Genomic DNA, 24,847 nt, shown 5'->3' on the forward strand with positions numbered 1-24,847 from the left:
CGGTCACGTCCGAAATTTAGTCGGGATATTGTTGGATGTCGTCGACATGTTGGAGGAATATTTTCCTGATGTTCCTGGGAAGCGGTTTCTCTTCAAGCAAAGGACTACAGGGTTAGTTTCTACGAAAACATTCGAGCAGAAATTGCTTGGGCTGAATGTTGTGGAGGTGGGGGAATAGATTAGCCTGGGGGTCATGCTGCCTAGTAGAGCTTCGTGCGACGGTAGAGCTTCCTTGTTGGCCACTCGTCTTTCGTATTACGCGAACTGGATGCGTTGGGGCAAGTGTCGCTTTAGTGCGTTGGCAGCATGGGACGACATAACGTGTGTACCACTCCATATGAGTCTTAAGGCCTGAACAAGTTTTAAGAGGGTTCGAAACATTGCATGATTAATATATCTAACCGAAATAGAATTATGGTAGAGCTTTTCTGCGCAAAAGCAACAGAAAATTTTCTTCGGAACCGGGTTTAACTCTATGCCAGCAGGAATCGGGAAGGTACGTAGCCACCCTGCTGCTAAGTGTCTGTTCTAATGATGACAGTGTTAAAATATAACTTACCTATCCAAAGAGGGTAAGATCGTCGATGTGACAATGGCCCGTGGCTGGATAAAATTGCAAGCAAAGTTAACTATTTCCATGTTTTACTTACTTAATGACGCTCGCAAGTGTTTATTCACACCGATCTCAAAATTTAACCTTGCTGTTGTTGCTGTAGCGGCAGAAATCTGCCGAGTTGACAGTCCTTAGCCGGATAAAAATCGGGGTCCGTTTCGGTTACGTAGACCCGACTGTTGTGGAACGGAATATTCTTTTTGGTTTTGAATTTTTTGTCAACGAAAAATCGAAACTACAAATTCGTAAATTTTTATTTTTCAAAACGGCGTTTTTATTCAAATATTTACTGTTCTATTTGATAAAATCTACACAAATTCAATAAACAAAAAAATATATATAATATTATGTAGTAGTAATAATAGCAAAGATTTAAAGATAAACGTTACAGACATGTATTCTTCAACAATTAATAGATTATGTATGCATGTGTGTATGTATGTATATTTGCTTTTATTAGTTTTATTATAACTACCGCTAAAGAACCTGTTTTTTGTTGTTTTTTGGTTATAATATTTTTTTTTGTTTTGTTTTAATTTCATTTAATATATTTATATATAATTTAATTTTACTGTACATACAAACGTTAGCTTAATTATGTAACTTTGTTTTTTGCGCTTTTAAATAATAGCTGCTAACCGCTTAGTGTGAAAGAAGAAGAAGAATAACGCATTGAAAGCAAAATAAATATTTTCATTTTAATTTCATGAAATTGAAAGTTTTGGAAATTTTCATTTTCATTTTAATTTCATGAAATTGAAAGTTTTGGAAATTTTCATTTTCATTTTAATTTCATGAAATTGAAAGTTTTCGAAATTTTATTTGAAAGTAATTGAATAATTGTAATATTCATTTTAATTGAAAGTAATTGAATAATTTAGATATTCAAGCTTATCTCGGATTGCTTTAGTAATTTCGAGTAATGATTTTGAGCATGTTGTTATACACAAATTAATTTCGCACATTTACAAATATTAGTTGTGTAGGTAAGTAATGGCATTCGTAAATAATATATATGTATTTGCAATTCTTTCAAAACTTGTCCATACAAAAGTATTTTGGGTGAGTAAGAACATAACAAACTAGCATTAATACTAAGGTGCGTTTGTAGCTGCTTTCGGGTAACATACAATACGTACATATGTCTAACGGTTTGTTTAAAAAACTACTAACAACCAAAATTTATAATTTCAACTTGTTAAATTTTTTTTTTGTTTTTATTTTTGTTTTTGTTTTTCATTTATTTACGGCGCTTCGCGTTGCTAAGCTAAGCGTAAGTAAAAGCACTGAAAGAAAACTTTTTAAATAATATCTTTTATTAAAAAAAAACATGCAACAGCTGCTCAAACCTACTACCAGCTCTGTACCACTGTGCATTTTTCCTTACTTTTACTTGGCTTGTGTCATTCCACATTATTTACGTATACTTTAAAACTATTATCGTTCATTGAATTGCTTGCGTTGCGTTTTAAAGTAATTTATGTTTTAGAAAAAAATATTTTAAACAAATTATCAACTACTAACCTATAATCTCGCTGTGTGCTTGGCATAACGAACAATTGTTTGTATGCGTGCATGCGTGTGTGTATGAGTGTGTGTGTGTGTTGGGGTAAGTATAACGTGTTATTTCTTTTATTAGTACATAGTATTAACAAATGATTTATGTATATTTGTTTTAATTACATAAAAATGTATTTATTTTATACAAGCTGCAAAAGGTTTGCAGTCCAAAAACAAACTGCCTAACATTAAATTATTAATATTTATGTACAAGTATGCACAACAGCACTTAACGCGACCCTCAATTTGAGAAACTTGCCGTGACTGCAGTTTGTGGCTTTTTTCGCCGATTTATATGTCCCTTCCTTTGCTTGTGTTGGAAATACAACTAAGTAAGTTACTAACTACTATTTACAACTTAGCAGAAAATTTTGGAAATTTTTACTTCTATTTTTTTTAATTATTCCACTGGTACTTAGCGCTAGCACTATATATGATGAATTCAATTGCATTACCTCTCCGTCGTGGGTGCTCATAAAAACATGTGAGTACTTAAGATACGTTAAATTCTTATGGTAAAACTTTACAAAAAAAAAATTATAATAATAAGAGAAAATATTGAATAACTGTAAATTAAGTTTAAACTATAATCCAACCTACTTGAGTGAGTAGTAGTATGCTAGAAAATAACCAGCTAATGCCTTTCTACTACTTACAGCCTTCACTAACTTTTCTAAATGTTTTGTTCTTTAATAAACAAAAAAATTCTTCACAAACTTTTGCTAAAACTTTTGTTCATCAATAAACAAAAAATTGCTTCACAAACTTTTTGTACACATTTTGTTCATCAATAAACAAAAAATTATATTTTTTAAATTTCAACGGCTAGTCAGCGCTTGTCTCAACTAATCATCTCACTTTTCTTTCACTTTGCGTTTCAGCTAACTTTAGCTTTTGCTCTAAAAATGTTTTCAAAAGCAACTGTCTAAATCACCATTGCTATAAACAATTAATTTCACCACACTTTCTATGTACACCATTGCAAATTAGTCTACACTCTACACCCTGTACCGGACCCACCATCAACTGCTATTGCTCAGTATAACAGCTGGAGAAATTGTTGGCAAAAAAACTGGTTTACCAACGCAGCCTCCAGCAAATTCGACAATCTGCATGCAGTGCCATGAAGCTTCAACCATATTTATTGCTGGCGCGTTCAGTCATTGCGATTGACGGTGGTGACTGTTGCTGGCTTTAGCGCTGCAACATTTATCGTTGTTGCTATATTGCCGCTAACCATTTTGTTTGGGTTGCACTCCACCACGACTGTATCCTCGGTTGCTACGCCGTGTGTCGCTGCTGTCGACGACGACGCAGCAGTCAGCGTTGCTGTTGCTGTGGCCGTTAGTGTTGCGCTGTCATTGTCGTCCAGTACGATGATTTCACTCTCCGCTATTTGACGACTTTGTGTGGTTTTGGCTGGTGTGACGTTTAAATTGTTTACCTCAGCTTTGTCATTGTTTACATGCGTGTTGTTATCCTCTTCTATATATTCAATTGCGGTATTTTCATCAATATCGGCAACTACAAAAATATGTCATGCAATTAATTTTGAGTTTTTTTCTTTCACTTTTTAGTCTATTATACAAATATGTAATATTATTAATACTTGTCAACCACCCACGCACCGATAGTCTCATCAAATCCAGCATCAGCTTCGCATTCAACTGCGGCGGATATGCTGTTTGCTCTTGCGTTGCTCACATTGACTGCATTCGCTGCTCTGTCCAATTTTGCGGTTTCACTTTCCGCTTTTTGTGCAGATTTTTTCTGGCTGACCGCCACAGTCGTATTCTCCTCATCGTCGTCAATCACTTCAATAGGTTCATCATCATCGTTGACGTTAGCGCTGGCGTTATTGTACGTTTTCTGCAATCGTCCCATCTTCAGCTTCAGCGCATCACGCGTTTTGGCTGGTGATATCTCACCACCACTTTCAGTGCCACTATAGATTGTGTATGCACGTTCTGTCATCTCTTGGCCCTCTTCGCCGGCCGTATCGTCCGTCATTTCATTGTCGTCCATTTCACCGTCAACAGTGCCCTCAGTCTCAGTGCCGGCGTCTGTGTCGCCCTCTTCCTGCTCCTCCACAATGACATCTTCAAAACTGTCATCGATAATTATGGTCTCCCCATCAATCGTTTCCTTGTCTTGCATTTGTTGCTGTTGTTGTTTGCCACCCGTTTGATTGCTTGACTGTCGCCGATATTCAGTGCGTGCTGCGGCTTTAGTTGCTGCTGCAACAGCTGTTGCTTGATCCAATTCCATTTCCCAATCGGTGGCACCCAAAATTATTGTGGACGGTTGCTGTTGTTGGTTTTGTTGTTCATGCTGTTGCTGCTGCTGTTGTGTACTTTCCACAAGCGTTGTTGGCAATACCGTGACTGTATCACCAATATTATTACCCATCGTGATATTCGTGCCGTCACCACTGTCCACTATTATCGGCATATTGAGTATATCAACTGGCGTATCTTCGGTAATCATTTGATTTGCCTCCAACTGCACTGCACTCGCTGCTCTAGAGGTCACGTTGTATTTGTTATTGCTGCCATCGATGAATGTGGTCGTCTTAATTGGTGTATTTGTGCTGCTTTGTGCTGACGACGAGCCGATTATCACGACATTGGGTTTGACGGCCTCCGTGTTTTGAGTATTCTGCACTTTAGCAGCTGCAACAATACCACTACTAACACTAGCAGGCTTCGACAGCGTTATTGTCCCGGAGGTGGTGCGTGCACCAACTGACGGCACGAAAACCATATTCATATTGCCTTTATTGCCGCCCAATGTTAATGTGTTTGTTGTAATTGTGGGCTTCGTCTGCGACTGGGTTTGTGAAGTGGCCGTATGAAAGGTGCCCGCCAGATTGCCGGGTGAATTTAATGGTGCTGGGATTATTTGCACTTTCTGTATGGCGATGCGTTGCGGCTGGTGTGTGCCGGTTGTACCAGCACCCGTGGCATTGCTACTGACCACCGCGTTGGGCAAGATTTTGTGTGACAATGCACCTTGTAGTTTTGCTTTCGATGCGTTGTCTATGTTGGCTGGTTGTATGAACACTTTGCCATTTGGTGATTGGCATATTTTTACGCTGGTACGAATACCAGTGGTTGAGATATTCTTTAGCTGATGTTGTAAGAATGGTGAAGCTGAAGTTGATTGTTGTTGTGATTGTTGATTCGTATGACTGACCGCCGTTACACTTGTAGTGGTATTCGCTGGTGTCAATTTTATATTGCTGATAATTTGGGGGCCTGAATTGGAAGTACTGAAGGTGCCAGAAAGCTAAAAAAAATAAATTAATGCATTAAAAATATATCAAAAAGGTGAACAGTGGTTGTTAACAATAAAAGTACAAAAATAAATAAATAAATAAAGTAAAAATTTACAAAAAAATATTTGAAAAAAAAAAACAAAGAAAAACCATATTTAAAAAAAGACAAAAAAAAATATTAAAAAAAAAAAACAAAACAAAAAAAATATTAAAAAAAAAAACAAAACAAAAAATATTAAAAAAAAAAATATTTAAAAAAAATATATGTATATTTAAAAAAAAAACAAAATATTTAAAAAAGATATTTAAAAAAAAAAAACAAAAAATTTAAAAAAAAAGATATTTAAAAAAAAGCAAAAAAAAATTAAAAAAAAAAACAAAAAATTTAAAAACAAAAAAAAATATTGAGAAAAAAAATATAAAAAAAAAAAAATTAAAAAAATAAAAAATACTATGAAACTGTCCTACTGCATAAACTCCAAAATCAATGGAAATTAAAATTTCGACTTACCTTGCCTGCGCTGCTTGCGTTCACGCCAATTGTGCCCGTTTTAATGATCTGTGATTTGCGGAACACCGGAGCGCCGGATGTTAGTGTTGAGAACAGCGCACTACCCGCAGGGGTGCCACTCTGATTCGGTGATAGCAATAATGTGGAGCCCACGGTTTTTAGTACTGCAGTTGTGCCACCCAAAGAAGCATTTAAATTATTCCCACTAAGAGCATTGCCTCCAACACCGCCACCCACCAGTGTAGCACCATTATTGATAGTTTCAATTTTCGTAATATTAACAGTGTTACCGCCACTACCAGCAGTGGACGTGCCTACACTAGCACCACCACCAGCAACACCGGCGCTACTCAACACAATTGGTAACAATTTCGTTGTTAACACTTTGCCTTGCGCCGGCTGTTGTGATGATTGCAGTGTAGTACCTTCCGTAGACACACTAGTGTTGTTTGTATTTTGTATTTGTATGATTGCGGGTGGCGTGTGCGTCGGCAGAGAAGGTGTCGCTTGTGCATTACTTGAGCTATTGTTACCTTCAATGATGCTAAACACTTGTGAACCACTGCTATTTGTAGTGCCGGTATTCTCTGTGCTAAGCGCACTAATCAATGTAGAGCCGGATAACTTTTTCGTGGTGATTTTAGTACCGGGTGCCAAAATTGTTGTATTTACTGCGCGTAATTTTGTGGCGGCCGCTGATAATTGTGGTAATGTCATTATCTGTGGTGTGGATGTAGATTGCAATTGGAACGTGGATGCCGTCGATACCACGACCGCTGATGCCATTGCTGTTGTTGAAGTTGTAGCAACCGAACCCGGTAGTTGTTGTGGCGGAAGACGGTCTTCAAGTATAATTTTCTGGACTGGCGTTGAAATCATTTTTTCCACTTTGCTATGTATAATTGTGGGTACGGATGATCCGCCAGCACTGCCAATGGTTGGCGATAAGGCAGTTGGCAATTGATGGGTATCAATACGTGTAGACAAAGCATTTACCATTAATGGGGCGTTGGATGGTATTGCCGGTGCTATCACATTTGGCGATACTGATGATGCTCCTGTTGATGGTGGTGTGGTAATTACGCTAGGCAATTGCAATTTGGTTAAATTCTTGGTTATGTCCTTCTTTGAAGCGGCAATCTGTGGTTGTGTGGAATTCTGATCTATGTTGAACTCATCCAAGCCCTCACCAACGACATGTTGTATGTTGCGAACGGTTGCCTGCGCCAGCATTTGTTGTTGCTGCTGTTGTTGAGCAAGTGATTGTTGTTGTTTCTGTTCTTGAAGTTTGGAATTCGCTTTGCGGCCACTTTTGGCAGGCGTCGCCTGTCGCTTACCAGGTGTAACAGGTAATACGGGGTTTACACCTGTGGCCATTTGTGATTTTTTCGTTGCCAGTTTTTGTTTTTGTAATGGTGTTTGATTTAAACGTTGCTGGGCAGCTTTGCTGTTGTGATTGTGATATAATTTGCGTATGTTACTGTTACCGGTGCTGGGTGACGTAGCTTGGGTACTATTAGCAGTTATGTGATGAAACTGCTTTTGGTGCTGTTGTTTGCTGGGTGAAGTATCACTGATAATACGCTTTTTATTGCTGCCAGTTTGACTGTCGGATATGTTACGTTTAAGATTTTTCTTGTTGGCAGCAGGAATATCAGGCATTTTGAACTGTTAAAAAGTTAAATTAATTAGAAAAAATACAGATGAATGCATATTTAAATATTTAACACCATAGACGAAATTTTAAAATCAAATAAAAAACGGTACCAAACACAAAAACAAAATTTGTCAATGAATATAAATTTATCTTATTAGAGTATCAAATTTTATTTGCATGCACTCCCAGATTAGCAATATGCATTATACGTATGTAGATATATATGTGTATGATGCATTTATTAGATTCACTATATATATATTACTTCCCCACAATTTGAACTTTCTTCTACGAATGTTCTTTCTTAATAATACCACATATTCACAGACTGTACTTTTTTAAACACTATACTTTATATTATTATGTCGTTATATAACTCCGCCCGCCCCTTACAAACACACAAAATTATCAACTTACAGGATCATCTGTAACGACGTAAACCTCGCGCTTGATTTCCCAAGATTCCAATTCTTCTTTTCCCGTTATTGAATTGATGGTATTTGCCCGTTCGGCAACGACTGCTGCTGCCGTATCAGCGGGATAAGGTAATTTAGCGTTTTCAGAAACTGTCTCAGTTGCCACATTATTGGCAATTAATGCCAGCGCTGTTTGTGGGGCCACACGCGGTAACATCGGATACGATCGTCGTCCTTCACGCGACCATTCTTGCCATGTATTTGGACCCGATATACTGTACACAAGTAAAATAAAAGCACAACACATATATGTATATAAGCACCATGCGAGTATTATAGGAAGAATAATTTACACTAAACTTTCGCCTTATTTCGTAACTGCGCGAATGAATTCTTTAAACACTTACGCTTCAGCTATGGTACACAATTGTTCATCGTTTGCAACACGACGCGCTTCAGCTCGATGACGCTCTTGCGAGATGTGAAATATGCCACGCAACTCCTCAAGAAGTTTGGCCTTGTTGTCACTGAGGCCACCCTGAGCGCGAAATACACTAATCACATGAGAATAAGATTCCAGCTCTAGAAATAGATTGAACAAACAGCAAATGGTTAATAAACAACTACACTATTAATACACGGCACCAATTATCTAAAGGATCACGGTCTCTGTGCACTCTTTCCGTTGGTATAACTCCTGAATGCGCGTCAACGCCAGTTCTTTTCACCTACAAGTATATAGTTTGGCTCGCATTCGTAGCCACTTTCTTACCAAGTCTTCTCAAAATCCCTCGACACTCATCTCTAGACATTTGCAACGCCTGCGGCCACATCCTGCACGAATATTATCCACGCTGCGTTTTAGCAAATTGTTTTTTAACTGTTACACTATTTTCCAAAATAGTTTTCTCTAACTTTTTGCAAATTGGAGCGAAAAATTCACTGCTGCTGCTTCTTCATACGAGATTGGCAGCCATTAATGTTTATTTGTCAAAAAAGTAAGTACAGTACAAAATTATAAAAAGGGAGATGTCAAAAAAGAGAGAGTTAAATAGGAAACACATGGAAAGTTATTTCAATTTATGTAGTTTAAAATTAAATAATTTTATTTAAAGAAACTGTTTTTACTAAATTTATTGTTGTAAATATTATGTAAATATGTGATTTTTTTATTTAAGCACTAATTTTTTTGTTCGGTGATTTTTGCTTAATAGTTTCTTTAGCAATAATTTTTTCTTTATTAGTTCTAATATTGTTATTATTCTTATAAATCTTATTTTTATATGTTGCGCATTACAAAATTTAATAATAGTGATTAAGTAATAGTAATAGTAATTTAATAGTTCTCTTACTTATATATATACAATTTATTCAAATTTTTTCAATTTGGGTTAAGAATAATATGACACTGTTTATCATATGTTGTCAATCTGATTGTCATATGTGTATTCTTAATATTCAACAGAGATTTCTACACCGGTTGTGCAGTGTAAAACAAAAGTGAATAAATTGATAAAGTGTTAAGTGTGGATGAACCGTGTCGGTGGGGATATTGTGTGTTTTCAAAACAAACATAGCAGGTGACTGGCCCAACACCACTAGAACTACCGATCTATGGCCAAACAGTAAATTTCTTAAACTTAAGTGATACTAACGAAAGCAAGATGTTTCGAACAGACAAATCGAATAAATTCGACTTAGGAGAATTCAAGAGAAAACTGAAACGTCTTGCGGATGGTAGCTTTTTGTCCTATAGACGAATCTTTTTGCTCTTGTTAGGAATATGTGTATTTTTCTATATTTTGCCACCTGTGTTCCGGTATTTGTTCATGAGTACGCCGGAAGTAAAAGGTAAATTGTAATGGCATTAATAACACAAACATGTAATACATTTCAGTTTGTTGTATTATTTAGATCCACACATGCAGTGCATGGACGATCGCTTAACACCATTTTTTCTGCAAAACTATGAATTTGATGCCAACATACGGCATGTGCCACCGCATCCAGAAGAACGTAATTTCATACCGTATATAGGTAATGGTTACATTGGTATGGAAGTTGCACACGATGCTTCCTTGAACATAAAATCCGGCCGTTCTATGCAGCTGCCAATGCAATTTCATCCGGTTGTATCGGTAGCGCAACGAAACGAAGCTGGACGTGAAGCAATGGTAGTCGAATATTTGTCCGGTACAGTGCATAGGTAAGTTTGCCATTTAAATTACTATTTTTTGAAAACAAAAATTCTATAATCTTCACCAAATATGTGTGCAGGTTTCAATGTTTTTCTAATTATTTTGTCGCCTATACTTATTACGCTCACCGCACACATCCGAGTGTTTTAATGCAAGAAATTAAAATCACCAATACACGTAATACCATAGAGGAAGTGGAGCTGATTTTCCCACGTATTTATTTTCAATCACCAACTTCGCACGTGATCAAATTGGGGTATGTATAAAAACTATGCAAAAACATATGCAACTATTTTTTATTTTCAACCGATATTGTAGAAGGGTATAAGAATTAATTTATTTCTGTGAAATCCACTACCATTTTGTTATATATCTAAAATCTGTTATTAATGCATTGCTATATTATATCTGCCAGTTCAACAACTCAATCATCTGTACTTAAAGAATTCGAAGTGAGTACTGGAACGATTTTAGTGAATCCAGACGACCCCAACAATGTGATTGTAGTAAGCGTAGTCAAACCACAAATCAATCGAATTGTACAACTGAAAAAGCGTGGCGCTATCAGCATAGTATTTCCAATTGCAGTGCATTATTCGCAGCCGATTAAGCGTGACAAGTTAACGGAGACAGTACAGGATATGGAAAATAAAGCTATACAAGCTATGTCGAAAGTTTTGCAAAAATTGCAAAACAAATCGGAGCAACAGCCAAATCCGCACGCATTCCATCAAGAACATATTAATGTTTGGTCAGATTTGTGGGCTACCGGCTTCAGTATAAGTACATCTAAAGCGGAGGGCAGTTTGAATGGCGATCGTATAAACGCCTCCATGTATGCAGTTCTCTCGCAAACACGCAGTTACGAATATGAAGAGTACGCTTCTTTAAAGTCGCCAAGCAAACAAGAAATAGCGAAAGCACTAACCTACGCTGAAGGTTGTTATGATTCATATTACACATTACAGGCAGAGAATCTCTGGTTGAACGCTGACACATTAGAAAAACTTAATAATTTGGTGTCATCGTGGATGGTCACTTTGGAAAAGCAGGTAATACTCTGCATAGTATCTCTGTAAAGACATTTCAATGCAATAATTTTATTATTTAGGGTTGCCACAACCTAATACGTGCCGGTGCTTCAGGTGTTATACAAGCTATGGTGCTCAGTTTCGGCAGTTTTCGTTTCAGCAATCAACATTTGGAGTGTAACATGCATCCCAAGTATCTACATCGTGACTTTCATTTTCGTCGCTTAAATTACGGTAATAAAACGCACGTTAATGTCACAATCACCGTTACTGAAGATAATAAAGCCGTGATTAATGTGGCGCTTGATCGTTCCGATCGCAGTTATTATGCTTGTGATGGTGGTTGTTTGGATGAACCAGTATTACTCACGTGAGTTAATAATAAAATTTGACTTATTGCTCGAAATAAGTAAAATATTACATTTACATTCTTTTAGGCAAAGCCGTCGTCAGTTTCCAGTGAAATTAACTGAACCAGTGACCGCTATTTTGTATATTACTGAAGATAAGCAACATATGGAAGAGCTACACAAGGCTATACATGTTAAAGAAGTTGTGGAAGGTATATTTGCAATTTTGTCTTTCTCAAGCTTGGTTTTAAAATTATGTTTCTCAACTTCAGCGCCGGCGCACGAGCAGCATTTGCTCGCACTTCATAGGCATGGTCATCAGTTAGGCGGTTTGCCTACACTCTTTTGGGTTTCAGTTTGTGCAATAATTATAGTATTTCATGCGTTCCTATGTAAATTAATTATTAAAGAGTATTGCGAACCATCGGAAAAGCTGAGATATCGTTACAATAAACCATGACCATAAATATGATGTGTAATTATATGCATTGGTATTTACATTTCTAGTTAGAAATATTATTATTTGAGCCTAGAATGATAGCTAGTTCAATAACTTAACTCCTTAATATGTGTGTGTGTATATTTCAAACTTTGTATGTATGTATGTTTATAATGTTGTCATACAAAAATACTAATATGCAATTAAACTCTAGCAATAATGATTGGAAATTATTTTTAACTTTTTTTCCAATTTTTGCGATAACGTGCTACTTATGCTATATGTTAATTGTAAACTAATGTGTTTATATAACTATAAATATATAAATATGTAAACAATTGCAAATTTTAATTATTTTTATTAGAACACAACCTATACATGTGTATGTATGTATGTGTATGCGAAATATTGTAACAATGCGTGTTATATTCATGTAATATTATAACGGTTAAACAAAACAGCGGCTAGTTACAATAAATCTACTAATTGTCAAACCAAACGGCGCGAAAATATTATCAAAGATAAATCAAAACAATCGTAACGAAAATATTACATTTGAGTAGGCGCTTTTGAACTGTCAATGTCAATTTTTGTTTATATCGGTTTTTTGGCTGATTTTACATTAATCCTATGTAATCAGTTATTAAATATAAAATGCAACAGCTACTTGGTGACGGCATGAATAGATTCGGCGACATAAGCGACATTCTTAGTTGTCAAACCGACTACCGCAATACGCCCATCTTTTGTCAAGTAAATACTGTACTCCTTTATAAGACGCGACACTTGCTCCGCTTTCAGACCAGTATAGCAGAACATGCCGATTTGATTGGTTATATGCTCCCAAGAGTGCTTAGAACCGAGTGAAATTAATTTCTCTTTCAATTCCTTACGCATACTTATAGTACGATTGGCCATTGTCTTCAAATCATCCAACCATACACAATAGAGTTCGTCATCCTTGAAAATCTCCATAGCGATGCGTGCACCATGTATGGGTGGACTCGAATACATCGCGCGTATAATGGTTTTCAAATTGGATGTCACACGTTCGGCCTCATCCTTGGAATTGCACACCAAAGTAAATGAACCAACGCGTTCGCCATACAAACCCATATTTTTGGCATAACTCTGTGCTAAGCAAAATGTATGTCCTTCGGCGCTGAAAATGCGTACAGCTAACGCATCATTATCAATATCACCGCTAGCGAAACCAAGATAGGCCATATCGAAAAAAGCATATAAATTACGTGATTTCATTATTCGCGATATTTCGCACCACTGCTCCGCATTCGGATCCACACCGGTGGGATTGTGGGCACACGCATGTAGCAGCACAATCGATTTTTCGGGTATTTTCTAAAGTTTATGGAAGTTGAAAGCATGCATTTTTATTAATATTTTTTTTTTGTAATTAAAAAAACATTTTCGCCTGTTGCCAAAAGCCACTTACACATAACGACTCAAAGAGCGCCTGCTCATTCAGCGCACGCTTATTCGGATCATAGTAGCTATAGTTGGCTACCTTCAGGCCGGAATGCATAAAAATTGGACGGTGATTAGGCCATGTGGGTGTGGGCAAATACACCACGCGTTCACCCTTCCAGAAGAGACCTAAAAATGCGGCACCAATACGTAAGGCGCCGGTACCGCTTAAGCTCTACACAAACGTGAACAATGTTGTTACAAATATACATGTAAGATATATAATTGTTATATATGATAGCCATAAGCACACCTGCACTGTTGCATTGCAATTATTTTTCAGTATGTCCGAGTCTTCGCCCAACGCTAGCGCTATTGATTTGTTATAAAAATCCGCCAAACCCTGTATAGGCGCATATTCCTTATTCATATTTTTGGCTATTACGCGTTTTTGTGCCTTGACGAAAAGTTGCATGAATTTTTTTAGTATAAAAACAAAAACAAAAATTATAAGCCACACACCTCTTTCACGCTGGGCAGGACCCATGGCTTGCTGTTGTCATCACGGTATGCGCCTACGCCTAAATTCACCCTTTTGGGATTTTTATCCTTTAAAAATGCCTCCGTTAAGCCGAGTATGGCGTCGGGCGGTGCCATCTTCACATCCGTGAACCATGATCTATTGTATGGAATTTTAGTTTTTTTTGGATACCTTAAAATTGCATGTGATACGTACTTGTAACGTGTGAAATACAGAGCTGGAGCAGCCACAGCTTTAAATGGTACACGATTTGTAAATTGTAGCATATTTTACAAAATTTCTGTATGAAATTATGATTATAATTTTTTTTCTTTATGTCAACACCAAATTCGTAAATCAAAGTTGTTAAGTTCTGATGTTTTTTATATTTTTTTATACTTTTTTTTTAATTTTTTATTATTATTTTTTTTAATTTTTTTTAAGTTTTTTATTATTATTATTTTTTAAATTTCTTTAATTTTTTTATTATTATTTTATTTTTAATTATTTTATTATCATTTTTTATTTTTTTACGAGTAATACGTATAATTTTCAAATTTTCAAAAACAAAACGTTAATTGAGCTCGTCACTACCGTTAATAACATAAATAACAGAACCTTTAAGAGACTAACCCGATTTTTTATTCAACCATGAACTATTAGCTCAGTCGTATTTCTCAAAATTATTGCAGTAATATTCTGTAATATTCTTTTGCAACAACAACAACAACAACAGTCGCCTCTATTTCGTTTTGAGCGACAATAATATTACAACAACAATAATCAAACCCCTTAACCTTAAGTTAAAAAAAATCTGTATATATAGGTGTGTCGCTTATATTATATTTTCAATTGTTTATTAATTCGTGATTTACAGTTTCATTTTAAATGCTTTCATTTATACGTTAACATTATATTTTCATTTTGAGCGTTATATTCGCATAGGTACTCAATGTACATGTTACAAGATTTACTTTAGTTTACTAAGCTAAAAGACTTGGACTGTTATTATTTATTAAAATTCTTCTATACACACATATACATACATGTACACAGATACATATGTGTGTTCGATTATAGCGGCAACCTGGCCGCATTGCTTTGCTGCATTAAAATTCATAACAAACATTTCTATTAAATTTTGGCTATTTCGCTTTTACTTGGTAACTTCGTGCATGGCATGCGCCAAGTAATCAACATTCTTGCTTGTTACACCAGCCATCGAGATGCGACCATCTTTAGTCAGATAAATGCTAAACTCCTTCGACAAACGTTCGACATTTTCGGCAGTCATGCCCGAGTAGCAGAACATACCAATTTGATTGGTGATGTGATCCCAGGAGCGTGATGAGCCCAACTTCACCAGATTGCCCTTCAATTGTGCGCGAATATTGATAATACGATCGGCCATGGTTTTCACATCCTTCAACCAAATGGCTCTCAATTCTTGATCGTTCAGAATTTCGGCAGCCAGACGTGCACCATTGATTGGTGGATTCGAGTAGAGCGCACGAATGAGTATCTTAATTTGTGATGTGACACGATCAGCCTCTTCTTTGCTGGCAGTGATGACCGAGTAGGCACCGGCACGTTCACCATACAAACCCATATTCTTGGCGAAACTCTGGGCCAGACAGTACAAGTGACCGTCCTTCTCGAAAATGCGCACGGCTTGTGCATCACGATCGACATCGCCGGAGGCGAAACCCTGGTAGGCCATATCGAAGAAGGGGAACAAGTTCTTCTTCTTGATCAATTGAGAGAGCTCCTTCCATTGCTCGAGTGAGAGATCGACACCGGTGGGATTGTGCGCACAGGCATGCAATAAAACAATGGATTTCTCTGGAATTTTCTGCAAACCAAAAAAAGAAATATTAAAAATATTATATTACAAATTTTGTAATTAATAGCTACTCAACAACAAAGTGACACTCACGCTAATGTCTTCGAAAACACCTTGCACATCCAAACCGCAAGTTTTGGGATCATAATAACGGTATTTCTTAATTGGAAGTCCGGAGTGTTCGAAAATCGGCACGTGATTGCCCCAAGTGGGTGTTGGCACATACACCTCACGATTGCCCTGCCAGAATTTGCTGAGGAAGGCGGCACCAATACGCAAAGCGCCTGTGCCACTGATGGACTGCAAATGAAAACCGACTCGTCAATATAAGCACACTAAAAAATAATTATTATTGATTTACTCACCTGTGTTGTGGCATTGTGTTTGCCTTTCAAGCGTTCCGAATCCTTGCCAAGCGCCAGCTCGATGGCTTTGTTGTAGAAATCGGGAATACCGATGATAGTGGCGTACTCCTTGTCCAATTTTTTGGCGACAATGCGTTCTTCAGCCTTGAATTTCAATTGGTACAGTTAGTAATAGTTACAGTTATGTTTAAAAGAATGTAGAGCAAACTTACCGTGCGCACACTTGGCAACACCCATGGTTTACCGTTATCATCGCGGTAAGCACCAACACCCAAATTGATTTTTTTTGGATTCGTGTCACGTTTGAAGGCTTCGGTTACACCCAAAATTGCATCAGGTGGACCCATTTGCACGCCAGCAAACCATGATCTGGAAAAAAACGAAAAAATAAAGATTTAAATAAAAATAATAATTATTTTATTAACTAAATAATTGTATTAAATTATTTTATTAATAATTATACGTTTTCCTACGGGCTCTGTTGTTATTATTATATATGTATTTATTATTTGTAAATACTTTGTGAAAATATTTCATATATAAAATTGCGTCACGTTACAGCCCATTTCTGCTGGTGTCAACAAATATTTGTTAGAAAAACAAATTATACCCAACACTACTGAAGAGCACTTATTTATAATTGTACATACATACTTACATAAGTATACAAATATAATTTTTTCTTTATCAATTTTTAATTTTTTTTTAATAGGAAGCTAGAAATTGACGTAAGTCATTTCATTTATATGTATAGAGATAATTCGCATATATGTACCTATTCATTAATTTCTTATACCACATTAGGGTTTCCGTTTTTCCCCAAGCTATTTTTTTTTTGGTGTTTTTTTTTCAAATGCCCCGGAAGTTTCAGTTTTTACCCTAATTAATTCATACAATTGAATTATAAAATCACTGTTACTCATACGACATGGTGTACTGTATGCAAACAGTACATTTGCTGCCTATCTTTAACTGCTTATAACTTTTAACTTTGTTTCAATGACAAAAACCAATAAGAAATTTTTTTGTTGAACGTTAAAAATCAAAAACTCATAAATAACGGGCACCCTAATATTCATACATACATACATATTAACATATCTATGCTACTATGTACCACTAAACAATAGTCATGCTCGTTTTAAAAATTTCTGAATCATAATGATAACAATTATAATAGGCGCCTACATATACATACATACACACATATATATTTCAATAAAAATTAAATTACGTGAAAATGCAAATTGTTCACTGCCATGGCCATAAATTGCGTTATCGCATCCCGTGAACTGGACTGATGACGTTGACAAATACATACATATATACGCTCAGCTGCTTAAAAATAGACATAACAAACCAAAAAGAACAAATTTTGGGCACACATGTATCTACAAATGTATTTGCATCTGCATACATACATATGTACATACATATCTACAAGTGAATAGTGAAATGAGAAAAGTATTCAAGAAATTATTTTATATTTTTTGCACTAATTTTAAAAATAAAGAAATATTTGTCATGTTGCGACCGTGTATTTCCTCTCAATACGTCAATTCAGCGGATATAGCTTTTTTTCAATATACATACAGACATACAGATAATTTTGTAAAAGAATTTTTGAAGACATTTCAATGAGACATTTGTTACGAGAGCTGGCCGCTCCTAAGTGGGAGGGGTTAGTGCTGGTTTAACAAATAATCAGCAACTGGAAGCGTGATCATGTTATCTATTGCACCAAACCATTACTTAATTATAAATATATCTTCAAGCATTTGAGGTGTATAGAAGTAATTTGTTATAATGCTTTCATATTTTGTAACACGCCGGCTTTTTCACATGTAGACTTGAATTACTTTCTCAAGTGGCTTATATTATAGTACCTTATAGAGGTATAAATTCTTAATCATGTACTTTAAAGATAACATATCCGTCTTATTCAATATTTTTATCCACCTGGAACTTATGCACTTATATCAACAGCAGTTTTTTTTTATTATGTAATTTATTAAGTAATATGTACTGCTTCAATAAGTTGATGTTCATTTCATTAATATATGTACGTAACTAAGAACTCTTCAAATTTTTCAATTTGGGGAGATTTATTGTATATTTACTAAATAGAAACATAATAACACAACATACTAAAAAATACGAACATTTCCAGCTTACATAAACGTACTTGTATGTATGTATGTATGTACACATGCATTTACATAGTAAGTTTAAATTTTCATATGTAAATATGCAAAGGGAAGCAATTTTTACTGGCAATCTATTTTACCCTAAGCTGATTGTGCATAATGTACTTGCGCATATGAAAAAAATGGCAAGTAGTTTGTACAAATATACATAAATATTTACATATGTATGTATGCATACTGGTAGGAACTTATGTGCATATATACAAGTAATTTCTTAGTGATTTATTACCTAATAAATTCATTAAAGCAGTTTAGTAAAAATAGCTAACCAATTAACTGTTCAAAGTGATTTATGTATGTACTTATATATTAATTTAACAACTACAAAGAATATATGCATATATTTTCCTAAGTTACATGCCAGCATATATATTATTTATAAATACATATAAGAACAAATATTCACAAATTAACCTTTTAGATTAGCAAAGCGCTGCGCTCACTGGAGCAATAAGCGGCGGAAAACACAAGAAAATATGATAAATTTGCTAATATAGTATATAATACTATAATATAGTATAGTAATATTTAGAAAAAAATTTACTATCGCTAAAACAACAAATAAAATAGCTACCAATATTGATATAATTAAGAAATTGCTACAATTCCACCTAGCGTACGTGATTTCGCGTACATTATATGGTACATACATATTTACACATACACGTGTACATGCGAATGCGCGAAAATAGGCAAGTAAATACATATGCTGCATGATTGAATGACCTTGTGTAATGACATCTACTAGAGCTTCAGCTAAGCAGTTAGCACCGGTTGCATGGAAATTTTCGATGTTAATTCATTAATATGTAATTTTTACTTAAAACTAAAACGTTATAAATGTATTTTATAATGTTTCGTCCACACGTGAATATACCATTACTTAGTTGCTAAACATTTGCTAACTATTGAAACCACCCGGCGGATATTTAACCTGCTACATATGTATATGCATGTGTGTAAATATTTATAATATTGTAAATGTTCTAATTAAATTGACGCTTCGATTGCTTACTGTGTGCGTGCGGTGTTGGCATTTAATGCTGCCCCAATAGCGCGGTTTGCCGACAAAAGAGTTTTTCCGCTAATATTTGCCATTTTCTACACTTTAAATTACGAATAATAATAAAAGCTTTCTTTTAAATGCTTCAATTGTTAACCGGCCACCCACAAAGCAATAGTACTCAACCAGGCAAAATTCAATACTGCAAAAATTACCCAAATAAGCAAACGTATAATAACCGCCACACTAAACAGCCCCATTTGGTGTTCGGCAAACAGCTGAAGCACCTCGTGGGGGATAGTGGGTTGCCACTGTACATTTATAAATTAAATTGATTTGTAAACTGTCACGTATGACATATTGCTGAATTTTTACATAAATTATGATTATACTTTCAAATTTATATATGTACATATGTACCAAAAGCACCCTGGTACGGACCAGAAACACCTATAGTACACTGAAATAATTTTACATGGAAAGGGAGATACACACAGAAATGAATGTTTACACGTACACACAAGTTTCGATTTCGTTTTCTGTTAACAAAAGTATGATTTAAACGATGAATGGCTGATAATTCTACTAAAACTATTTAAATCCTAAAGGCGGATATACATATTTATGCAAAGATGGCAGAGGAAATAGGATATCATATTCACAATTATATCATGAAGATTTCATTCACAATCAACAAATTTTTAATGTGGAAATTAATACTGTGATGTGCTGAACACAATGACCGCGACAGACTGCAAACGACATCTGTCAAATATTATAATACACACATTCTTAAGGACACAGTTATTTTGACAGCTGCACGACTACACGACATGTAGGCCGGCAGTTGTCGCTCTCGCTAACTTCAATATGTTCTTATATTTGCCAACGACAGTAGAGCTTACAGTAGAGTTGAATGTAGAGTTGAAGGTGGAGAGATGAGGTAGAGTGGTAATGTCACTAATAAGTAAAATGTAAAATTATTCACAGCTCTAAAAAACTTGACATTATTTTACAAATAAAAGCATAAAATAGCTCTATTATAGCTCTATTTTACCATTTGTATTAACAATTGATAATTTAAAACAAAAATATATATGTACCTATTTACATATTTTTTACATAAAAAATTTCAGTTTGAACAAAATATTAAAATTTCACTATCAGCTGTCTAAATGTACAAGTCTGCCGTCTGTCACCATAAAATTTCCATTCGCATTAGCGTTGCTTAACGCGCATTAATTTTGCTCGTCTGTCAGGGCTATTAGTATGGAGAGCTGTGTTGTCTTGTGTACATGCCGGCTATTTTTTTGTGTTGCTGCCTTCTCACAAATGTTCATGTAGACGGTTTCACAACGCCATTTTCAGTTCACTGTCGTGCTGCTGCAGTCTTTCGCGGTCATTGTGTTGAGTACATGAATCACAAAAATCAGCTGATATAGATTGTTTACCGTGGTAAAATCTTATATCCCTTCATACAGATAAAATCAGTACTTAGAAAAGAAGTGTAAAAGTTAAATATATAAGCACAGTGTTTGTATTGTTTTTACTATCCAAACAATTTAAATTAAAGGAAATTTTGCAAGCATTTATTAATTTCCGGTAGTAAAGAAAAAACTAGACGAAATGGGCGGCGGAGATTTGGTACTATAACAAACTTATTTAGTTATAAAATAAAACGATTAATTATATACGCTAAATTTTAGAATTTGAAGAAGTCTTGGCATCCGCATACGATGAAAAACCAGGAAAAAGTGTGGAAAGCGGAGCAAGCTAAATCGGAGGAAGATAAAAAGCTCAAAGATCTACGTAGGGAGATAGATGAAGAAAAAACACGAGAGGAGCTTAAACAGATAGGTCGCAATTCTGGTATACTTCCACAGGAGGACAAAAAGTTGGAATGGATGTACAAAAGTAAGTTGACCAGAAGTTTCCCGTAATCCCTAAATTTCCAACATAATTCTTTTTTATTCACAGGTAGTAATGAGCTTATAAATCGTGAAGAATATCTACTTGGAAGGAATATCGACAAATCATTTGAGATATTGCAAGCTGAAGAGCAACGAAAAGATTCAAATATTGTCGGAGTAAAACAATCTATTAATCATGTGGAACACGAATGCATACCATTTTCCATACGCTCTTATCGCAATATGGAGAACACAGAACAAGTCGATTTGCAGCGTAAAGTCATGGAGGATCCTTTAATGTTAATTAAACAACGCGAAATGGAATCAAGGAAAAAGCTTTTAGAGAACCCCGTAAAATTAAAAGAACTTCACCGGATTCTTAAAACTGACGAATTACTAAAAAAATCCAAAAAAGTAAAGAAATCTAAGAAGTCTAAGAAATCGAAGAAAAAGCATAAAAAACGTTCTCAGTATTCCAGCAATGACAATTCATCCGACTCTGAATCGGGCAGTGATACCGCAAAGGACCTAGATAAGGAATTAGCTAAGAGATATAAAAAGCTAAATAAAGAGGAGGATTTTTCTGGTTTGAATTTGTCAAAATTATTGGACGCTAAATTCGAAACAATTACAAAAGAATTGGATAAAGCTGCCGGAAGTAAGCGCAAAAAAGTTCATCGACATCGCTCAAACAACAGTGACAGTGATCATGAGAGCAAGAGGAGAAGCCGTTCCAGGGATCGTGATAGAAGAGTAGAGAAAAAATCGTATGAGAGTAAAGAAAGGGAAGAAACATGTAGAAGCTCTCGTCATAGATCACCCAGTAGCTATCAAAAGAGACAAAGTTCGATTACACGATCACCCGATGAGCCTCGTAAACGACAATATTCTACCTCTCCTTCTGTCGAAAGGGATGTGAGAAATATTTCCAATTCCAAAAGGTCCCGTTCAAGTCGTTCATTAAGTAAAGATCGTAAGAAGATAAATGATCACAGAACGGGCAAACTAGTACAAAAATCGAGACGGCAAGACTATAAGGATCGTGAAATGCAACTAAAAAGCAGATCTCGTTCCAAGTCACCTAAAATTGGTAAAAGTCGCCGGCGTTCTGAAACAAGATCACCAGTTCGTTCAAGTAGAAGAGAACGTTCAAGATCTCAACGAAGAAGATCACGTTCCCCACAAAGAAGTTCACGTTCTTCCCGTAGAACTTCTCCACGTAGAAATTCACCTTCTCGCAGAAATTCTCGCTCTCCCCGTAGAAATTCACGTTCTTCAAGAATAAGTTCACGTTCTCCACGTAGAAGTTCACGTTCTCCGCGTCGGCAAGAAAGATCAAAGGATCCTAAGGAAAATAAATGGGCGCATGCGCGATCTAATGAAAGTAAGGGTGTAGCCTCACAGAAAAAATTAAGCAATGAGGAGAAGGAAGCACGTCTTCGTGAAATGATGGAAAACGCAAGTTGGAGGGAAGAGGATCGCGTGAAAGCAGTGCAAAAACATCGCGAAGCCAATGCCCGTGAAGAACAACAATATAAAAATCAGGATTTCGACAAGGAATTCATAAATAAGGAAGTAAAAAAAGCGATTGCTACACAGTCCTCCATTGGGTCTAGAATTCGTTCAAACTTGAATAATATTCAACGCACATCCGCCGCTATGAATTCAAATTTTACAAAAAAATAAGTAAAATCCGTTTTTGGTTTAACCAAAATTTCGTTTTTGTAACTAATAAATACATATATTTAACGTTTTTAAATTATCAGCTATTTTTATTCAACATCTAAACGGATTCCATATGTTCAACAAATGAATGTGTTCCTTGTTGCAAGAGCAGTATTTTAATGATATTTATAATATTTTTCAGTTGCTCAGCATAGGTAGTTTCGTAATACAAATTTGTCTCTTGTGCTTTTTGCCAACATTGGATTTTTATATTTTAAGCATTGCTCAAAGCAGCTACACCTGGCAGTGTCTTACCCTCAAGCAACTCCAGAGAAGCGCCACCTCCGGTTGAAACATGTGATACCTTTGATTCGGTACCCCATTTGGCGCAGCAAGAAGCTGTATCACCACCTCCAATAATGGAAACAGTGCCACCTTCAGTAGCCGAGACTACCGCATCCATAACAGCCTTTGTGCCGTTGGCAAAGTTGGCAAATTCAAACACACCTGGGGGACTGAAGGAATATATGTTTAATTAAAATCCCAATAATAATATAACTTTCATTATTACCCATTCCAAACGATGATTTTAGCGCGGCATACGGGCTCTTTGAACAATTCTCTGGATTTTGGACCGATATCCAAACCCATGTAACCATCAGGAATACCTTCTTCAACAGTTGCTTCACATGTTTTAGCATCTTCAGCAAATTTATCTGCGCAAATAAAATCGACCGGCAAATGTAATTGCACGTTGTTTTTCTTTGCCTTTGCAACCAAATCATTGACGATTTTTGCACCTTCTTCGTCAAAAAGTGATGAACCAATCTTCATATTATTGATGACTTTCAAGAAAGTGAATGCCATTCCACCACCAATTACCATCTCATGTACTTTATCCAACAAATTTGAAATCAACTGAATCTTGTCCGCAACTTTAGCACCACCCAAAATGGCCAAGAATGGACGAGGTGGATTATCCAGAGCTTGAGCAAAGTATTTCAATTCTTTGTTCAACAAAAGACCAGCGGCCCGCTTTTCGAAACCTTCGCCAAGCATCGAGCTATGGGCGCGATGTGCTGTACCAAATGCGTCGTTTACATAAACATCACCAAGTTTGGCCAAACTTTGACGGAATTCTTTAACTTTAGCTGGATCTGCCTTTGCTTTTGCTCCACTAGCATCAAGACCTTTTCCTTCCTCCTCAATGTAAAATCTCAAATTCTCCAACAAAATAATAGTGCCAGGTGCTGGATCTTTACATTCATTTTCCACTTCGGGTCCAACGCAATCAGGTAAAAATTTCACATCTTTTCCAAGTAGTTTTTTCAGTTCATCAGCCACTGGAGCAAGGGTATACTTTTGATTTTTTTGTCCATCTGGCCGACCTAAATGCGACATGAGCACCTGCAAATAAATAAATTAGTATCCGTATCTACGAACACTTTTGAAAAATTACTTACGACAGATTTCGCTTTTGCGTCCAACGCAAATTTGACACTATCCAAAGCGGCAACAATACGTTGATTGCTAGTAATTTTGCCATCTTTGATTGGAACATTGAAGTCCACTCTTAAAAAAAAATTATTTATGCAATCTCGTTCAAATTGTTGTTACAGAAGAAACCAATTACCTCATCAACACTCGTTTGCCATTTAAATCCAAACTTTCGATGCTCAACTTGTTAAAAGCCATTTTACCGGTTTTACTCTTTTCTTTTTTATTACAAGAAGATAGACTTTTCTGATTAGTATTTCCGAAATAAGATTGGAATTGAAAAGTTTTCCGCACGCACAAAATGTTCCTTCTGCTTATCGGTATGGTAAAACTTTTTAGTAGACAATTCAATGTCATTGC

General features: G+C 35.8%; 6 protein-coding genes across 7 annotated transcripts; 2 read left to right on the top strand and 4 right to left on the bottom strand.

Moving 5' to 3' along the window:
• Positions 1-859: 859 nt before the first annotated feature.
• LOC105224408 (uncharacterized) lies at positions 860-9,022 on the bottom strand. The gene is made up of 6 exons (XM_011202480.4): positions 8,807-9,022; positions 8,442-8,616; positions 8,036-8,309; positions 5,962-7,629; positions 3,802-5,461; positions 860-3,697 (listed from the first exon to the last, which is right to left on the bottom strand). Exons 1-6 carry the CDS (start codon positions 8,865-8,867, stop codon positions 3,330-3,332), a joined length of 4,206 nt encoding a protein of 1,401 aa, XP_011200782.2. The 5' UTR covers positions 8,868-9,022; the 3' UTR covers positions 860-3,329.
• Positions 9,023-9,499: 477 nt separating this feature from the next.
• On the top strand, positions 9,500-12,097 carry LOC105224407 (uncharacterized protein KIAA2013 homolog). Its single transcript, XM_011202479.4, has 7 exons — positions 9,500-9,885; positions 9,949-10,240; positions 10,312-10,488; positions 10,648-11,284; positions 11,344-11,633; positions 11,701-11,825; positions 11,886-12,097. The coding sequence occupies exons 1-7, from the start codon at positions 9,699-9,701 to the stop codon at positions 12,071-12,073; spliced, it is 1,896 nt and encodes a 631-aa protein (XP_011200781.2). The 5' UTR covers positions 9,500-9,698; the 3' UTR covers positions 12,074-12,097.
• Positions 12,098-12,239: 142 nt separating this feature from the next.
• On the bottom strand, positions 12,240-14,409 carry LOC105224406 (aspartate aminotransferase, mitochondrial). 2 transcript variants are annotated; one of them, XM_011202478.4, is made up of 5 exons: positions 14,214-14,409; positions 14,000-14,156; positions 13,791-13,934; positions 13,506-13,712; positions 12,240-13,411 (listed from the first exon to the last, which is right to left on the bottom strand). In XM_011202478.4, exons 1-5 carry the CDS (start codon positions 14,282-14,284, stop codon positions 12,716-12,718), a joined length of 1,275 nt encoding a protein of 424 aa, XP_011200780.2. In that variant the 5' UTR covers positions 14,285-14,409; the 3' UTR covers positions 12,240-12,715. The 2 variants fall into 2 exon arrangements, with proteins under 2 accessions (XP_011200780.2, XP_049302721.1); XM_049446764.1 differs by having other exon boundaries at positions 14,000-14,409.
• Positions 14,410-14,816: 407 nt separating this feature from the next.
• On the bottom strand, positions 14,817-19,690 carry LOC105224405 (aspartate aminotransferase, mitochondrial). Its single transcript, XM_011202477.4, has 5 exons — positions 19,428-19,690; positions 16,418-16,574; positions 16,206-16,349; positions 15,934-16,140; positions 14,817-15,849 (listed from the first exon to the last, which is right to left on the bottom strand). The coding sequence occupies exons 1-5, from the start codon at positions 19,508-19,510 to the stop codon at positions 15,154-15,156; spliced, it is 1,287 nt and encodes a 428-aa protein (XP_011200779.2). The 5' UTR covers positions 19,511-19,690; the 3' UTR covers positions 14,817-15,153.
• A 1,168-nt stretch (positions 19,691-20,858) lies between these two features.
• On the top strand, positions 20,859-23,084 carry LOC105224403 (pre-mRNA-splicing factor CWC25 homolog). The gene is made up of 3 exons (XM_019989583.3): positions 20,859-21,059; positions 21,122-21,329; positions 21,393-23,084. Exons 1-3 carry the CDS (start codon positions 21,042-21,044, stop codon positions 23,009-23,011), a joined length of 1,845 nt encoding a protein of 614 aa, XP_019845142.2. The 5' UTR covers positions 20,859-21,041; the 3' UTR covers positions 23,012-23,084.
• Positions 23,070-24,838, bottom strand: LOC105224404 (phosphoglycerate kinase). The gene is made up of 4 exons (XM_011202476.4): positions 24,624-24,838; positions 24,454-24,562; positions 23,562-24,397; positions 23,070-23,505 (listed from the first exon to the last, which is right to left on the bottom strand). Exons 1-4 carry the CDS (start codon positions 24,683-24,685, stop codon positions 23,265-23,267), a joined length of 1,248 nt encoding a protein of 415 aa, XP_011200778.2. The 5' UTR covers positions 24,686-24,838; the 3' UTR covers positions 23,070-23,264.
• Positions 24,839-24,847: the final 9 nt, after the last annotated feature.

The sequence above is a fragment of the Bactrocera dorsalis genome, chromosome 1 (assembly GCF_023373825.1).
Source record: "Bactrocera dorsalis isolate Fly_Bdor chromosome 1, ASM2337382v1, whole genome shotgun sequence".
Taxonomy (NCBI): Eukaryota; Metazoa; Arthropoda; class Insecta; order Diptera; family Tephritidae; genus Bactrocera; species Bactrocera dorsalis.

Bases quoted from the DNA above. Each gene is read 5' to 3' on its own strand.
- LOC105224404 (XM_011202476.4), bottom strand. From the start codon at position 24,685: ATGGCTTTTAACAAGTTGAGCATCGAAAGTTTGGATTTAAATGGCAAA. The intron at 24,563-24,623 runs GTAATTGGTTTC...TTTTTTTTTAAG, and splicing joins GGCAAACGAGTGTTGATGAG to AGTGGACTTCAATGTTCCAA. The intron at 24,398-24,453 runs GTAAGTAATTTT...ATTTATTTGCAG, and splicing joins ACGCAAAAGCGAAATCTGTC to GTGCTCATGTCGCATTTAGG.
- LOC105224408 (XM_011202480.4), bottom strand. From the start codon at position 8,867: ATGTGGCCGCAGGCGTTGCAAATGTCTAGAGATGAGTGTCGAGGGATT. The intron at 8,617-8,806 runs GTAAGAAAGTGG...ATCTATTTCTAG, and splicing joins AGGGATTTTGAGAAGACTTG to AGCTGGAATCTTATTCTCAT. The intron at 5,462-5,961 runs GTAAGTCGAAAT...TATTTTTTTTAG, and splicing joins ACGCAAGCAGCGCAGGCAAG to CTTTCTGGCACCTTCAGTAC.
- LOC105224406 (XM_049446764.1), bottom strand. From the start codon at position 14,284: ATGCTACAATTTACAAATCGTGTACCATTTAAAGCTGTGGCTGCTCCA. The intron at 13,935-13,999 runs GTGTGTGGCTTA...CTTTTCGTCAAG, and splicing joins TCCTGCCCAGCGTGAAAGAG to GCACAAAAACGCGTAATAGC. The intron at 13,412-13,505 runs GTAAGTGGCTTT...CATAAACTTTAG, and splicing joins CGCTCTTTGAGTCGTTATGT to AAAATACCCGAAAAATCGAT.
- LOC105224407 (XM_011202479.4), top strand. From the start codon at position 9,699: ATGTTTCGAACAGACAAATCGAATAAATTCGACTTAGGAGAATTCAAG. The intron at 10,241-10,311 runs GTAAGTTTGCCA...ATATGTGTGCAG, and splicing joins TTGTCCGGTACAGTGCATAG to GTTTCAATGTTTTTCTAATT. The intron at 11,285-11,343 runs GTAATACTCTGC...TTTATTATTTAG, and splicing joins TGGTCACTTTGGAAAAGCAG to GGTTGCCACAACCTAATACG.
- LOC105224403 (XM_019989583.3), top strand. The intron at 21,330-21,392 runs GTAAGTTGACCA...TTTTATTCACAG, and splicing joins GTTGGAATGGATGTACAAAA to GTAGTAATGAGCTTATAAAT.
- LOC105224405 (XM_011202477.4), bottom strand. From the start codon at position 19,510: ATGGCAAATATTAGCGGAAAAACTCTTTTGTCGGCAAACCGCGCTATT. The intron at 16,141-16,205 runs GTGAGTAAATCA...TTTCATTTGCAG, and splicing joins AACACAATGCCACAACACAG to TCCATCAGTGGCACAGGCGC. The intron at 15,850-15,933 runs GTGAGTGTCACT...TTTGGTTTGCAG, and splicing joins GTGTTTTCGAAGACATTAGC to AAAATTCCAGAGAAATCCAT.